The sequence below is a fragment of the Drosophila tropicalis genome, unplaced genomic scaffold (assembly GCF_018151085.1).
Source record: "Drosophila tropicalis isolate 14030-0801.00 unplaced genomic scaffold, ASM1815108v1 contig_443, whole genome shotgun sequence".
In the NCBI taxonomy this organism is placed as follows: Eukaryota; Metazoa; Arthropoda; class Insecta; order Diptera; family Drosophilidae; genus Drosophila; species Drosophila tropicalis.
The window spans coordinates 4,721,014-4,737,571 of NW_027172907.1; the positions used below are offsets into that span (position 1 = coordinate 4,721,014).

The 16,558-nt window shown below is 35.3% G+C and overlaps 7 protein-coding genes across 9 annotated transcripts; 5 read left to right on the top strand and 2 right to left on the bottom strand.

The window, feature by feature from the left end:
- The first annotated feature begins 2,160 nt into the window (after nt 1-2,160).
- Cyp12c1 (Cytochrome P450 12c1) lies at nt 2,161-4,014 on the top strand. The gene is made up of 2 exons (XM_068285809.1): nt 2,161-2,740; nt 2,807-4,014. Exons 1-2 carry the CDS (start codon nt 2,274-2,276, stop codon nt 3,951-3,953), a joined length of 1,614 nt encoding a protein of 537 aa, XP_068141910.1. The 5' UTR covers nt 2,161-2,273; the 3' UTR covers nt 3,954-4,014.
- Nucleotides 4,015-4,162: 148 nt separating this feature from the next.
- Chmp1 (charged multivesicular body protein 1) lies at nt 4,163-5,154 on the top strand. The gene is made up of 2 exons (XM_068286226.1): nt 4,163-4,352; nt 4,475-5,154. The coding sequence occupies exons 1-2, from the start codon at nt 4,331-4,333 to the stop codon at nt 5,062-5,064; spliced, it is 612 nt and encodes a 203-aa protein (XP_068142327.1). The 5' UTR covers nt 4,163-4,330; the 3' UTR covers nt 5,065-5,154.
- On the bottom strand, nt 5,089-5,813 carry LOC137574108 (TCF3 fusion partner homolog). The gene is made up of 2 exons (XM_068286227.1): nt 5,632-5,813; nt 5,089-5,555 (listed from the first exon to the last, which is right to left on the bottom strand). The coding sequence occupies exons 1-2, from the start codon at nt 5,730-5,732 to the stop codon at nt 5,201-5,203; spliced, it is 456 nt and encodes a 151-aa protein (XP_068142328.1). The 5' UTR covers nt 5,733-5,813; the 3' UTR covers nt 5,089-5,200.
- Nucleotides 5,814-5,858: 45 nt separating this feature from the next.
- Nucleotides 5,859-6,749, top strand: Sgf11 (SAGA associated factor 11kDa). The gene has a single exon (XM_068286224.1). The coding sequence runs from the start codon at nt 5,965-5,967 to the stop codon at nt 6,682-6,684; it is 720 nt and encodes a 239-aa protein (XP_068142325.1). The 5' UTR covers nt 5,859-5,964; the 3' UTR covers nt 6,685-6,749.
- A 2,270-nt stretch (nt 6,750-9,019) lies between these two features.
- LOC137574209 (gram-negative bacteria-binding protein 2-like) lies at nt 9,020-10,825 on the top strand. Its single transcript, XM_068286374.1, has 4 exons — nt 9,020-9,297; nt 9,357-10,109; nt 10,172-10,476; nt 10,554-10,825. Exons 1-4 carry the CDS (start codon nt 9,192-9,194, stop codon nt 10,761-10,763), a joined length of 1,374 nt encoding a protein of 457 aa, XP_068142475.1. The 5' UTR covers nt 9,020-9,191; the 3' UTR covers nt 10,764-10,825.
- A 44-nt stretch (nt 10,826-10,869) lies between these two features.
- Nucleotides 10,870-11,992, bottom strand: Nubp2 (NUBP iron-sulfur cluster assembly factor 2). The gene is made up of 3 exons (XM_068286119.1): nt 11,796-11,992; nt 11,283-11,725; nt 10,870-11,207 (listed from the first exon to the last, which is right to left on the bottom strand). The coding sequence occupies exons 1-3, from the start codon at nt 11,904-11,906 to the stop codon at nt 10,976-10,978; spliced, it is 786 nt and encodes a 261-aa protein (XP_068142220.1). The 5' UTR covers nt 11,907-11,992; the 3' UTR covers nt 10,870-10,975.
- A 306-nt stretch (nt 11,993-12,298) lies between these two features.
- On the top strand, nt 12,299-16,482 carry Pss (phosphatidylserine synthase 1 homolog l(3)77CDf). 3 transcript variants are annotated; one of them, XM_068286198.1, is made up of 6 exons: nt 12,299-13,008; nt 13,831-14,089; nt 14,161-14,726; nt 14,801-15,011; nt 15,087-15,180; nt 16,374-16,482. In XM_068286198.1, exons 1-6 carry the CDS (start codon nt 12,662-12,664, stop codon nt 16,403-16,405), a joined length of 1,509 nt encoding a protein of 502 aa, XP_068142299.1. In that variant the 5' UTR covers nt 12,299-12,661; the 3' UTR covers nt 16,406-16,482. The 3 variants fall into 3 exon arrangements, with proteins under 3 accessions (XP_068142299.1, XP_068142300.1, XP_068142301.1); XM_068286199.1 differs by lacking the exon at nt 12,299-13,008 and adding an exon at nt 13,412-13,773 and having other exon boundaries at nt 13,911-14,089; XM_068286200.1 differs by lacking the exon at nt 12,299-13,008 and adding an exon at nt 13,428-13,773.
- The last annotated feature ends 76 nt before the right edge of the window (nt 16,483-16,558 follow it).

The window sequence follows — 16,558 nt, forward strand, 5'->3', positions numbered from 1 at the left end:
TTAGAGCTTGGTCGTAGTGTCGGTTAAGTTCGGTCTAGTCTGTGGACAAATTGAGGGGCCGAAATGCAAGAAATGTTACGTGGCGCGTTAACTTTGGCGCGTGATAAAGAGCATAAAAATGAATGAGATGGTAGGCAAAATGAACTTCTGTTTGTCTTCGCTTTGTAGATATCACACTTCCACTTGGCTTTTGTTTTAAGTGTGCAAATGTAACAAAAAAAAAAAAAATAATAATAATAAATTTCACCAAAAAACTCGTTTGCAATTTTCGTTAATGTCAGAGAAATCGATTTTACTAATAGTTTTAAATTAAACTTAACTGTGAGTAAAATGACTAAGAAGTTCTTATTTGCCAGTCGAAAGTTGCAAGGACTTAAGAACTTCTTTTGAAGTCTCAATTGTTGGAAATGCTTTTTGCAATAATATATTTTTAGATGGCTATTTTTGGTGCTCTTTGTCACATGACGATGCGTATAATTTGTGTTGTTGTTTCCTCCCCATCTATGGTCGAAACTTAGGCCAAACAATATTTATAATAATTTACGAAATTTATGTGAAAAACTTTTCATATTCCAAAAGAGAGAAAGAAGAAGAAGAAGAAAAAATAGCATGTACAGAAGATGACTCTGCTAAGAGTCAAAGTTAATTTTTTGGGGGGCCAAAAGTTTTTGGCGGTCAATTGTGTAATTTGTGGGCAATTTATAGGATAGAAAACTTGAATTGTTGGGGTACACAAAAATTTGGCCACTTCTGAATGCATTATGCTTAATTGAGAGTCATAATTTAAAAGCGAAACGTTGTTATCATGCCTTAATATGTACATAATACATTCTGGTGGTCAACTGCGATATACAATAAACATACATACATACATACATACATACATATGTGTATGTATGGCTATATGTACATATAGTGGAAACAGATACATAACAGAGGAAAAGTTTGTCAAAACAATAGGATCCTAGGGCTTTCTATTGTTTATGCCCTCCATTTTGAACCATTTTGCGTGTGTGTGTGTGTGTGTGTGCCTTCTAGTTCATTCATTCCTGTGTTTGTTTGTTTGTTTGTTTGTTTGTGCACTTATGTATGTATATTTGACCAATTTGGCCTTTTGTTTTGCTTTATTGTTTTTGAAATGCACATAAAATGCACATTTGCCCCCTTTTCCCTTATTTTTCTTTCTGTTTTTTTTTTGCTTTTGTGGCCTTTCTCTCTCACTAGGCGAGATGCAATCGTTTTGAGACTCATATATTATTGATAGACCAGCTATGAATAAGCGGTAAATGGATCGCATGGTAGGTACTATGCATATAGAGGGTCTCATAAAATGTAAATAGAATACAACAAAAGCAAAAACGACAAAACCAAAAACTTGCCTTTTCATATGCAAGTCAAACACCAATAAAGAACAATCTACAAAGTCACTTGAATGCAAAGAAATATGTGTATGTCTTTGGCTTTTTTATTTTAGTGCTTATATTTGTTAAAATGCAAAACCGAAAATAAGTTACAATACTTAATTATAGTTTTACCCAATTTTAAACAAAGTCGATAAAAGAGAAAACAAAAATTGAGTATTTTTAGCATTTATATATTTTTAACATTTGTTCATTGTTATTTCTTAAATACATTGAATACAAAGAAACTTTGCGTTAGTTACATTTATAATTAAAGAGGCTCAAATTGATAGATTGTATATTGATTGATAGATTCAGATATTAGGTTAATTTTCAAAGTAGCTCAAACGTTAAAAATTCCAAACAGTTTTTTAATTAAATGCAAAGTTTAAAATTAATCATGACTTATACTTTTAAATGATATACATATGTAGATTTTGGGTGCTGAAATCGTTGATTTTTGAGGGTGAAATTGAAAATAAATGGAAATTTCGTAATGTGTATATATGTTTCTTTCCCCAAAGAATTCGACAAACAGTGGGTATATATATTTTTAATAATATTTTTTCAACAATTTTCCATGTCTCTCGGCAAAAAAAAAGCTCAAAAAGCTTTCAATTAATTTTATAATCAGAGCATATGTTATGTATATATATGAATTCCAAGATCATTAACAGTTTAAAAACACAAGCTTTCGGAAACACTTTGAAACAGATGATAACGTTAAAAGCTTAATTGTTTACAATTTATTGTGAAAAAACGCTTTTTCGAGTGCAAAGCTTGCCCAAGTTGTTTATAAATTATCTCAACCAACAGACAGACAAATATATCAAATTGGTCAGTATACTCTTTGGATATCCACGAATTCTACGTATGAAAATGTTATTTCGTGTGGCAAAACAAAGCATTTGGGTACAAAGTAGAGCCCGTTCCACCATAGCTGCTACCAATATCAATGTCAAGGTCAACAATTTGAACGATAAGAGCGTCCAATATGCAAAACAAATGCAAATGGAATGGAGAGATGGTCGTGATTTTAAAGAACTACCCGGACCAAGTCGTTGGCAAATGTGGCGAGGTTTTCAAAAGAATGGAGAATACTATCATTTGGATCTGTTTGAATTGATGTTGCATTATCGTCAATTATATGGTGATATATTCCTACTGCCTGGCGTTTTTGGTATGCCCTCGAATGTGGTGACCTTTAGTATTGATAGTTTTCAGAAAATCTTTCGTACCGAAGGACAGTGGCCAGTGCGAACTGGGGCCGATCCTGTGCTACATTATCGTGCGAAACGTAAAGATGGCTTCTTTAAAGATTGCATGGGTCTTATGGATAAGTAAGTTGAATGCTAAAGGAACAAAAAACAACCCAGTATCATACATTTCAACATTTTCCCAAACAGCGGTGAACAATGGGCTCGTCTACGCACTGCTGTGAATCCAATTTTAATGCAACATAGGAATACTGTATTGTATCTGGAACCATTGCAGCGTGTGAATCAACAATTCATTGATAATATTCGCAAAATACGTGATCCCATATCACTTGAAGTTCCCGGGACTTTTCACAATAATATCAATCATCTGACATTTGAATCTGTGGCCACAATTGTCCTCGATTCAGATATGGGTCTTATACGAAATGCTGACGGATCGCCGGATGCTAAAAAACTATTCGATAATATCAGAATATTCATGCAATCCTTTTTTGAGCTGGGCATGAAGCCATCGTTATATAAGTATATATCGACACCAACATATAGTCGTTTCAGTCAGGTCATGGACGAAATATTTGATATCTGTTCAATGTATGTGAATGAGGCCATAAAACGAATAGAGAATACTCCCAAGGATACACAAAGGAGTCATTCAAGTATGCTGGAACAATTATTGAAAATTGATCATAAATTTGCCATTGTCATGGCCATGGATATGTTAATGGGTGGCGTAGATACAACAAGTTCGGCTATTGTTGGATTGCTATTCAATTTGGCTAAAAATCCAGAAAAACAGCAGAAACTTCGTGATGAGATATTGGCAAAACTATCGCACCCGGATCAACAATTTACTTTGGACGATATGAAATCGTTGCCATACTTACGAGCCTGTATCAAGGAGTCGTTACGTCTGTATCCCATTACGTTTGGTAATTTGCGAGCAACTGGAGCGGATGTGGTACTCGAAGGTTATCGTATACCAAAAGGCACAAGAATCATGATGAACTCAAATTTGCTTCTAACCGAAGAATGTTACTATCCACGGGCCAAGGAATTTTTACCTGAACGCTGGCTGCGCCGCCAAGAAGATGACTATACGAAATCTCTTATAGCCAAAGGTTTGAGTCCTTTCATCTATTTACCATTTGGTTTTGGTCCACGTATGTGTGCCGGCAAGCGTATTGTTGAAATGGAAATGGAATTAACTGTGGCCAATTTGGTTAGAAATTTTTATATTGAGTACAATTATTCAACAGAAAATGCATTTAAATGTCAATGGGTAAATATGCCAGTTTTGCCATTGAATTTTAAATTTACAGACGTTAAATATTAAATATTATTATTATTATATCTGACTTCAAATGGAGTCTAAATAAAAAGAGTTTTAATTTGAATATTATTGTTGTGCTCAATATTTTTAAATTCCCCCATTCTCCCCTTTTTGGCGGCAAAGAGCGCCCTCTGTTGTGAACAGTGGAAAGTTATGCTAACTAACATACCTAACCAACACACTGTTTACTGCTGTAAACTTTAAGACTTAAACAACACTGGTGGAAACTTTTAAGTGAATCATAGGCTGCTGTGGCTGATAGAAAAACCCAAAATTTACCAGAATCTTAGCTAAATTGCAGTTGTCGGATTCAAACTCACTGCCAAAAACACATTTACACTTCATTTGTTTTTTGTAAAGGCCTCAAACTGGGTAACGACATGTCTACATCTTCAATGGAAAGTAAGTAAATCAAAGAATCATAATGGCAAAACAAAGCAATGACGCCTTAAACACAAAAAAAAAATAACACCCATGTCTACCGCCCTCCCTCTCGCTATATTTCGTCTCGTCTGTCTGTTTAGAACATCTTTTCAATCTAAAATTTGCTGTCAAGGAGTTGGAACGCAATTCCAAGAAATGCGAGAAAGAAGAGAAACTAGAAAAGGCCAAGGCCAAAAAGGCAATACAGAAGGGTAATATGGATGTGGCTCGTATTCATGCAGAGAATGCCATACGACAAAAGAATCAGGCTGTCAACTATTTACGGATGAGTGCCCGGGTGGATGCAGTGGCCAGTCGTGTCCAATCAGCGCTGACAACACGCAAGGTCACCGGATCTATGGCCGGAGTGGTCAAAGCCATGGATGCTGCTATGAAGGGCATGAATTTGGAAAAGATTTCGTCGCTGATGGAGAAATTTGAGTCTCAATTTGAAGATTTGGATGTGCAAAGCTCCGTTATGGAGGGCACAATGTCCGATACGGTTACAACATCAGTGCCACAAGGCGATGTCGATAATCTATTGCAACAAGTGGCCGACGAAGCTGGCTTGGAACTCAATATGGAATTACCCAGCGGTGTGCAAAGTCAAACAATTGGTGCATCAACGGCTGTGTCACAGGAGCAGGATGAACTCACACAGCGTTTGGCGCGTCTCAGGCAGGCAGAGTAGAATAATATAGAGACAGAGTCCAGCTTATTCCTCGTTGAATTTCTTTGTTTTAGTTCATAAATGATAAAAAATATATATATCTACACATAAGCTTACAATTATATTTAACTAATGAGTCACTTAACTAGAAATTTTGTCATTTTTGTTGTTGCTGCTGCTGTTGAGTTTGTTTTGTAGGCAATTGTGCCTTTTTTACTCTTTGTTTTCTTGGTCTACGAACTGTAGATACTGCACCTGGTCCTGTCGTTGATGGAATATGGGCTGTGATACTACTGGCTTCTTCCACTCCGCCATTACTATTGCTGTTATCCTCCGTACTTGTCTTAGTTTTTTTGGGTTTTGGCCCACGGGTTTTCTGTTCTGTCTTACCTTTGGGCAGTGGAACCGCTACTGGAACTTTGCGCCATTGATCACCATGCTCGTCTAGCCGTCTTTTGAGTAATTCTATATCATTATTGCGACGCCTTAACATTTTTTTAATGCCATTGACTCTGTTTTGGTTTAAGAAAAACAAAAATACATGCGTTTACCATCAAATTTCAAGATATTTGAATTACTAACCGTTACCTCATCACACAACGCTCATTTTCCGTTTGTATTTTTTGGCATTTATCATAAAGTCTGTCCACTAAATGTTTATATACATGAGATTTATTATTCAGCAGCATATCCACGCTAATCGTTTATTACCTAGAAATCTGTTTATTTAATTGAAGAAGAACGAAAATTGAGTCGGCCATGTTTTAGTGTGACCATGTATGGCAAGAATACCAAATGCAAATCAATGAATACCCCAAAATAATATTTCAGTATTTTCTTTGACTGTCACCTGAATAAAAGGAAATAATCAAAAGGGAAAATAATAAACGAATAATTTTATAAAACTTAACAAATTGTGGCATGTCAACGAATTCAAATGCTCAAGCCACTTTGGGCGGCATGTCGACAGCAGCAGCAACGACAACAACAACAACAATGTCTAACAATCAGGGACAGGGCCAGACAACAATACCAGGAACCGGAACGGGATCTGGAGCAGCAAAAACAACCAACAGGATAATTAGCAATTTTCGTGCCCTACTTAAGGATCCCAATAATCTGGATGAGGCTGTTAATTATTTATATAGAACACTGATCGATGATGCCACAGCCGGCATATTCATTGAGACACATCATCTGCGTAAGACTGGCAATTTAGCCGCCTTGGATGGCCTTGCCGAGGAGTCGGCATATCGTATTTGTGAAATGCCCAATTTGGATATATTTGGCATATCAACGGCCAAAAAACCAATGGATTGCACTTGCCCCAACTGTGATAGACTTGTGGCGGCTGCCCGTTTTGCACCGCATCTAGAAAAATGTATGGGTATGGGCAGAATCTCATCGAGAATTGCCTCACGCCGTTTGGCTACCAAAGAGGGCACAAGTGCCAGTTCCAGTTCCTCATCCACATATATGCATTCGGGCGGTGATCGTGGTGGTGGCGGTGGTCATCATGCCGGCGCTGGTGGCACAGATGATGAAGACGATGTCGATTGGTCATCGGATAAGCGTAAAAAGAAATCCACACAAAGTTCACGTAACAATGGTTCCAAAAAAAATAACGGAAAGACTTTCTAAAGTACTTTAAATAAATTTAAACTAAAAAAAAAGAAATAAAATGGATTTATTATTAATTATATCTATATATATATTTTGTTCATTTAATTTTCCTTATTATATGTTGCATAGACACGTATATATTCGATCACCAATTTGGGACTACGCCATTTGAAATCTTTTAATTTAGCTGCAAAGTCGAAAGTTGGTTGTTGAGAATTCGATTCAAATGGTTTCTGTTGCTCTTTTATATCATCTGGAAAATTGGCAATACCATGAACAGTCAAGCCCAGAACAATGAAACACTGCAAAAAGAATTAATATTTTTAATTGTATTCGTTTCAAAAACATTTGTTAGCTAAACTCACGGGTTTTTGAAACGCTTTCAATGCCTTTGTATCGGTTATATGGCCATATTCATTACCATTTACTTTATATATTATTCTATCTGGATGCCAAATCACAGTGAAGTTATTAAAACCATTGGCATATGATTGTTTGGACATACGACTAGTGTGTGTATGCTTGGCTATGCCTTTATCCCAATTGAGGACACCACCAAAAAGGACTTTGTTATTCAATTGCTTATCATTTTTAGTAAAAAGATTCTCATTCCCATGGGTATAAGCAAGACGTATTTGACTTGCATACAAATCCTCAACATATGTGTCAGACGGTTGAAGTAGAATATCTAAGAAAAAGAGTTTTTTTTTATACATATTTTTTATTCGATTTTTAGTTTACTTACAAGGATATAACCAATCGCCATAGGCCATTTGTGCTCGGAATTCAATGCGACCATATTTAAATGCGAATTTCGTATAGATTTTGCTACTTTGTGCTGGGGCCACAGGAGTCCATAAAGACAGGCGAATTGGTCCACATTCTTTTTTCAATTTGTCTGGAGTTGTCTCACGACTTGTGCAATTGTCAGCATTAAATTCCTCGCTTGTGTCTGTTACAGTCGCCTTTAAATGTAGTTTATTGTCACTTAAATATGTATTATTTTTATGCCTGCCAAAGGCAACCATCTCATTGGTCGGTAAACTACACAAAGAGCGCGATTCATGTGACCAGTATTCGTCTAGTTTATAATTATTAAGGAATGTTGCATCGAATATCATTTCATTGATAGATTTTGGATTTCTTCCATTGGCCAAGACGGTTTCAATTGCATTGCATTTGATACTTATAGCATTTTCTTTAATACATTTCTCTATAATTTTATTATTATATGGTGATGATGATGAAGAATCAGGCATTACTTTTTGCAGTACGCCATGTTTAACAATTATATATTTGGATATTCGGGTTAATATTCTTTCACTTATTTTACCCTTAATATTTCCATTTGATTCAATTAGAGTGGATATACGAAATTGAACATTTGGTTGTAATTTCGTGGTCAAATTATATTGAGCCGTCCATATAGAATCATTCAAAGAAGATTTTACAGCCTGCACAAAATCGCCAATACAATTCTTTTCCAACTCAATGAAAAAGCAAGCACTTTGGAATTTTAAACCTTCACATTCTACAAAGAAAAATAATTCGTAGTTTATTTATATAAAAACAAAGACTGGAACTATAAATACCTGCCAATGATAATGAAATTGATGTATCTGTAAGAGTTACATTTGGGAAGCCAATTTGCAATGCATTATGGCCATTTATTATAGCCATTAGTAATGCCAAAAGCCAAAAGATGCAAAATTTCATTATTGTTAAGTCTTGAGATGAATGAAATTAAATAGTCTTTCTTTTATATTTGTGATGAGAACACAAAAGAAGACATCTAGACTAGGCAACGAGGAACGTTTTACTGATTTGAGCCAAGCACAAATTGGAAGTCCGACCGTTTTGTTGTTTTTTTTTTTTCGCAAAAGGAGATAAGAGCTTAAGCGGCAATAATGAACTTTTTATTGATCCCCAACATCTAGAAATTGTTTCGATTAACTCAAGAATTCCCCGAAATTCAATTTCTCTTCTTCAAAACTTAATTTCCAAAAACGAAAGCTATAAATATATACATATAGGGATATCTCCCATAGAGATTTCCTCTAATTGAGATCAATTTTGAATTCAGTGGCAAGTGAAATGGAAATTTGTGCACTAAAGTTGGGAATAAGCATTTGCTTTTTGAAACTTTAAAATGTCCTGTGAATAAACAATAAACATCGAATCATAAGCTAATAAGAGTAAAGAGCCTATTGCATACTTTTGGGAGCAAGTTTCTTTTATTTTGTAGAGTATTTTAAAGTCAGTGCAAATGATTAATTTGCATCAAGATCAGTAACCGATAAAAGGCTCTCTTCGTTTGTCTATAGCTCAGACTTCTATAGTCTTTTGTCAGCTTTGAGTTTGGGAGGTTGTTATAAGTATATATATTCATTGATTTAAAAAAAGAGAGACAAATAATCTGTAATGTGCAATTAAGCCTTATTGATGTGAATTTAAAACTTCAACTCCTAAAAACAATAAGACGTATTATTATCATCTTAAAGACAAAGAATCATTTAACGCGGACAATGTGGACTAATACTTTGCTGATATTTGGTCTTAGCTTAATTGGTTTTGGCTTAAGCTTAGAACCAATTGTTAATCGCACCAATAGCAATGTTTGGGTCTCATTTGGTGAGTTTGGCAACCGAGAGAATTGTTATTATTATTATTACTATTTGTGTGTTATGCAGAGGATAATACCATCAAATCAGTTTTATTTTATGCTGAGATGAATAATAAATGCCCCGGCAAATATGTATACGCTTTCAATTCAACGTTAAGTCATCCCTGGGTAATGCAAGATCAACTAAATACCGATTTGAATGAGAATAATATGCGTCTCTTTATATTGATGAATGCAGCCAATAATAAAATATATAGCAAAACCTATGATATAGCCATGAAGACCCAAAATTCTGATTCGATTATTATTAAAAGTGTAAATCGAAATAATCCTAGGAAATCAATCGTTCGCTCGTCGATATGCACTAAGCTAAGTCAACCGATTGATAATCCAACTAAAATTTGTATACCAACCGAAACAAAAATGTCGAAAAACAATGATAATCATGGGCCAAAATGTAGTGGTGAATTGATATTCGATGCAAATTTTATGAATAACATTGACTATACTATCTGGACACCACATAAATGTATTCCGGAAACGGAATTAGTGGAATATAAAAATGATACATCTGTTGCTCATATTAAGAACAAACGTTTGCATTTGCGAATCGAGAAACATAATGAGAATAATGGAAAAGAAGTACTTCTATGTACACTATCAAAACCGAAAAAAACAAAATTGGACAGTAATTTCGCCCGTGAATATAGAAGTAGAGGATTTAAGGCAATCAAATTGCATACGAATAATACATTTAGTTTTCAAAACGGAAGAATAGAAATACGTGCGAAAATGCCGATTGGAGATTTTTTAATGCCAAGTGAGTATCCAATGAAGCTACATACATACATATAAAGAAATGTATATAGAATGATCTTTCAGTTATGGATCTAACATCGAAGTACGATGGAAACGTGGCTATTCGTTTGGCCTATGCGCGAGGTAATGAAGAGCTGATTTCTACTGCAAATACTCATATAGGCGGTAAATGTCTCTATGGTGGAGTTAAGTTTGATAAAAATGAAAATGAGAAAACCGTAGAGAAAATGTCTAACCAACATTATGGTCAGAAAATGCATAACTATACGGTAATATGGCATTCAGATCGTATTATCTATAAGATAAATGGCAAAACATTTGGAACCATAAGAGAGAAACACATTTTGGCCAAGCTTCAAGAGCATGAGGTGGGAATATACATATAAAGGATAAGTCGTTAAATTTTAATACATATAGTTGTTTTTTCTTTTTTTTTTATGTTTAGTTCTTCTTCACTTTGGGAATCACTTTTGGTGGTAACAACTATTTTGTACATCAGAACATGAATAAGGATACACAAAATAGTGAAAACTATTTTGACTTTAACGATTACACCGTTAATTTACAAGTACAAGAAAGACCACCTGTTTGGAAGGAACAAGAGCTAATTATTAAGAGCCTAAAAGTTTATTCCACTCATGCCTTAGAGGAATAACTTCAATTAAAATTATTATTATTGAAATAAAAAACTTTTGAGCTGATAATTTTAATTTAAAAGCGAATATCAATTTCAATTTCGACACTTAAAAAACGAGAACAGGTCTAAAAAGATGACCTTAAAGGTCGTTTTATTTGTTTTTTTTTTACAATTTTATACTTAGATTAATTACCAAAAGAAAAAAGGGTAACCCCATTTTGTAATAAACTTTAACCCTGAGCCGTTAGACTATCCAAATGTTGTACAAGTCCTTTAAAGACTTCAGCCGTACTTGATTCTGGTAATTCACTTAAAACCGAAGCTGTTGTCCCGGCCAAAATGCCAACACGTGGATCTATGGGCAATGTACCCAAATGGGGTATTTGGGCTAAATTGGCCAGTTCGATGCCGCCATTGGATGAAAAGATGTTTGTGCATGTTGTGCAATGGGGGCAAACAAATCTTTAAGAGACAGTAAAATGGTTTTAGTCCACGTCCATGTTAGTTGTGAAAACATTTCAAGAAAGCACTCCTTACCCACTCATATTCTCCACAATACCCAACAGTTTAATGCCTGTCTTTTTACAAAATGTTATCTCCTTGCGTACATCATCCAGGGCGACACCTTGTGGTGTGGTCACAACGATGGCACCATTACATGGCACTTCGCGTAGACATTCCATTACAGTAATATGCTCATCCGATGTTCCTGGTGGTGTGTCGATAATCAAATAATCCAATTCATCCCATTTAACGTCTTGTAAAAACTGTTTAATCATCATCGTTTTCTTGGGCCCACGCCAAATGACCGGATCCGTGCGACTCTTTAGAAGGAAACCAATGGACATTACGGCCAGCGTTTTACTCTCATCGGTATAGATGGGTACCCAGCCATCATCACATTGATAGATATCACTGCCCTCAAGACCTAACAGATATGGAACACTGGGACCACAGAGATCTATATCCAATAAGCCAACCTGTCAGTCAATAGAAAGAACTAGATTAGATTGTGAAATTGAAGTGAACCGGGGGAGAAAAAAAACTTACCTTATGCCCAGTGTGACGCAAAGCCAGGGCCAATTGTGTGCTAACTGTTGATTTTCCAACGCCTCCTTTGCCCGAAAGGACAACAATCACATTTTTCACTTTATCCAGCATTGTTGAGAATGATTTTTGAGAATTATTATCTCTCTCCTGATAAAGATATTTAGTTTCAAGCAAAAAACAGCTGTTTGAGCAAGAATAGTGGCAACTCCTTGACAAATTAGCGATGTGCAATTATGTTGAAACAAGATAACGTTTTCATGAATCATTTTATTTCATTCGAAATGGAAATAAATCACCTTCGATTAAGTGTACTTGTCTATACTAGAATCATTTATATGAGGCAATACAGCTAAAATGATTAATATTTAAAACCACTTATTAAGCAGACCAACGATAAATAACTTAAAATTAAATTTTGCGCCAAATTTTCAGTCATTGTGTCATCTCCGTTATCTAATTGGAACAGAAAACCCTCCATTAGGTGGCAACTCTGCGTCCCCGGCAAAGTTGTCGATTTTTATTGGACCAAGTCGCGCGCAGCATGTTAATTAATAACAACAGCCTATTGCTGGCGAAACATTAAATAAAAGTTTAATCAATAAGACAATTTAATTGATTTATGCATTGATAAGAAGCCAAAGCAAACAACAACTAAGGATTCGGTGCATTTTGGACAAAGAAAACGTGAAAAACTCAACGGCAAGGGAAATACGAAACGAATGAATGTTGCGCAACCCGAACCGACCCCGCAACAAGCTCACGCCACCCCTAGAGAAGACAACAAGCCTGAGTAGTAGTAGTAGCATTAGCCATTGATAATAGCATTTCGAGTGCAAAGAAAGTTAATTTAACAAGCCTCAGAGGTCATGAAAAAGCGTTCCAATTCACGTGGCACGCCCAACAGCGATGCGGGTGAAGTTGCTGGTGGAGGAGGAGGCGGTGGCGGCGCCTTCCCGCCGGACAATGAACGAACCACTGCAGCCACTGGCCATAAATCTGGAGCGGCTAGTGCTCCGGCTACACCAACCAAACAGCGTTCCTCGGACAATGGAGCTGGGGCACGCAAAAGACGAAAAGAGGAGATTGCCCAAACATTTGTGATAGTCAATGAACGTCCAGTTGATGATATATCCTTGGATTTCTTTTATAAACCTCATACCATAACATTGCTGGCAGTCTCAGTGCTTGCGGTGATGTATTTTGCATTTGTCAGGTGAGCATCGAGCGAATCGACAGGTAAAAACCTTTTTTTTTTTTGTTTTTCTTGTTTTGGTGATTAAATTACCATTGGAATTCAAATTTCTTCAACGTTTGGGATTTCATTAGAATAATAATGAGATTTATAGCATAAAATTCAGACAGACAAACAGAGAGAGGGAGAGACTTTGATTTCACTTTTGATCTAATCCTTTAAAGACATTGATTCTGTTGCTCATTTTGGTATTGACTGCCACCCCTCTGCCTTCTCTATTCACTCTCGAACCTTGGTTAATTGATTTAATTCGATACTAAATAATAAATAAAATCTAATGTCTAATGAGCAAGTGGTTGGCATTGCCAAATCTGTCACAATGACAATGACAAGAGCAACAAAAGCAACAACAACATTTAGCAAAACAGCTCAAGGTCCAGCAAATAATTAAACAATAACAACAACAAAAATAACAAAGGAAAATTACAAAAAAAAAACCAATACAAGGAAATCAGTGTGAAAACGGTTTTTTTTTGTTTTTGTTTTTGTTTTTTTTTTTTTTTTGTTGTATTGATGACCCCACTGTAACCCGCAAATGGAAAGCAAATGATAAGAGAGCAAAAAAAAGAAAAATGCAGTTGCAAAAAGATCATCATCAGCATTGGCAACTGCATCAGCAACAAAATCAGGGGCATCATCGCCAACGGCGGCAACAATCAAGATCTTCATCATCATCGTCATCGTCATCATCATCATCAACATCATCAGCAGCATATAATAATAATAGTATGTACCGAAAATTTCATCACATTTTTTTGGGGGGCAAATGTAATTTCATTACAGAAACGAAACAAATCTGGATGATAATCTCTGGGCCGGCCTTCTATGCATTGTGTTCTTCTTTCTTATTGTATCGGTTATAGCATTTCCGAATGGACCATTCACACGACCCCATCCTGCCATTTGGCGTATACTATTTGGCTGTTCTGTCTTATATTTGCTAACATTGCAATTTTTAATGTTTCAAAATTATCCAACCATACGAAACATCTTATATTGGTTAGATCCAAAATTAAAGAATTTTCACATTGATATGGAAAAGGTAAGAGGAAAAACCAAAACCATCATACATTTGTATATAATGTTATAATCATCATTCTTTCGTTCTTTTAGGAATATGGCGTCAATTGCACGGACATTAGTTGGGAACGTGTCAAGGGTCATTTGGATGTATTCGCCTGGGGACATTTTCTTGGTTGGGCATTCAAGGCCATACTCATACGACATATGGGCATATTGTGGGCCATTTCTGTAATGTGGGAAATAACTGAAATCACATTTGCCCATTTGTTGCCGAATTTCATTGAATGCTGGTGGGATGCCCTCATATTGGATGTGATCATATGCAATGGCCTTGGCATTTGGATGGGCCTCAAGATATGTAAAATTTTGGAAATGCGTGAATATAAATGGGCTAGCATTAAGGATATATCGACGACGACAGGGAAAATTAAACGTGCCATGCTACAATTTACACCAGAAAGTTGGTCAGCCATACGTTGGTTGGATCCCAAATCCACAGCAATGAGATTTGCAGCGGTCATACAATTGGTCATCTTTTGGCAGGTCACCGAATTAAATACATTCTTTTTGAAGCATATTTTTGAAATGCCTCCAGATCATTTTATTGTTATTGGTCGTTTGATATTTATAGGACTCTTTGTGGCGCCATCAGTAAGGTGAGAAATGTTTTTAAATTTTTTTCTCAAACCACATACATCTACATATGTATATATATTTGTATTTTTTTCAGGCAATATTATGTCTATGTCACTGATACACGCTGCAAACGTGTCGGCACCCAATGTTGGGTTTACGGCGCCATCATGGTATCTGAGGCCATTCTATGTATTAAGAATGGCAAAGAATTGTTTGAGCGCACGCAAGCCATCAACATTGTGCTATGGCTGACAATTCAAGTGATGATCTCAGTGTCATTTGTCTATTTAGCCGTCTGGTGGCAGGTAACTACAAATCGAATTTTAACTGAAACACAGAACCCTTTAACTCTTATGCATCATCTCTTTTAATTTAATTAGCAACGCCAACTAAAAAAACCAACGACACCCACTAAAAGACAAGACGATATTACTTTGACTGCATCGACTAGTTCTAGTTCTACCACATCTCAAGGTAAGCTTAAATAGTTTCTTTCTTTCCTTCTCTTTTTTCTTGTTTTTGTTCTCTTATTTGTTGGGGCAGGCAACATTTGTTCACTATTTACATACATATGTTTATATTTATATTTTGTATTAGCTTAACCAAGAGATATCACAGAATTATACTTTTCTTTGTCAACTTCTTTCTCTCTCCTTCACTGGTTTAATTTCTAATTCAAATTTTGCAAGTCAAACCGTTCAGGAAATTTATAAGTAAAAAAAAATAAGATATATTTTATTTTTCTAATATATAATTTGTATACTCTGCTATGAAGATAAGATTTTCTATATCATATAGATTTAACTAGATAAAAAGTCAAGTTGTTAAAGTTGTCTGTATGCAATTGTCAATTCTATTCCGTGTCGTTATTTTAATAGCAATAAGAATGTCAAGTTCTGTCTTCAGGGCCGGAATAACCGAAAATTTCGCCCTGTGCTCTATTTTCGAATTCAATAAAAACTGTGAGAGGAATTGGGAATACTTTATGTGGATATAGAGAAACTAGAAAACACGATTTTTAAGTTAATTAAATATAAATAAACAATTTTGGAATTTTTCAAACAATTTCTAGACTTTTGCTTCCATTTAAGATGCTGACCTGATAGTCTAGCAAAACTTAAAAGATCTAATTACCTTTAAATTGCCAGAGTATACATACATATATGTATAAACTATGGCCAAGCCAAAGTTGGCCAAAATGAGTTATGATTTGTTTTTCTTTATATTGTTTATCTATAGATAAAGCTAATATTATTTTAGTTTGAATGTATTTTTGAAGCCTTTTTCCAATGTTGCCTGTAAAATTGCACTTACTCAACAATTAGAAGAGTGTTGTCTCCCTCTCATTCACTCACTCTCTCTTTTTCGTCTCTGTTAATATTGAGACAAGTATCAATTGGCTTTCTTTTTTTCTCTCTCTCTCTCTCTCTCTGTATTTACGTCTCGCCACAATTCATGTAATTTTCCTTGCGCTCTCTCTCCTTTTTCCTGCTTCGCTCTTTGGACAAATCAAAATCAAAAAATATAAATAATACGTCACACAGTGTCACAAAGTAAATCCTTTGAAGACCCAAGCACTTTATCTCACTACGATATTAAAATAAAAATTGTTTAACTTTTTTCACCAATTCTCCCTTCTACCCTCTCCTATTCTCTATTCTCACCAGGTCAATTGTCTCCACAGAAAAAGAATTTGTAAAAAAGAAAAGGTTGAATAAAAAAAAAAAACAAAAACAAAAACCAAATCAAGCAAGCAAAAGAAACAAACCCGAAAAATGTACATAAAATTTATGGATGCAAACACTGTACTGATTAAATTAAATGGAAAAAAAAAAGAAAAAAACAAACAAAA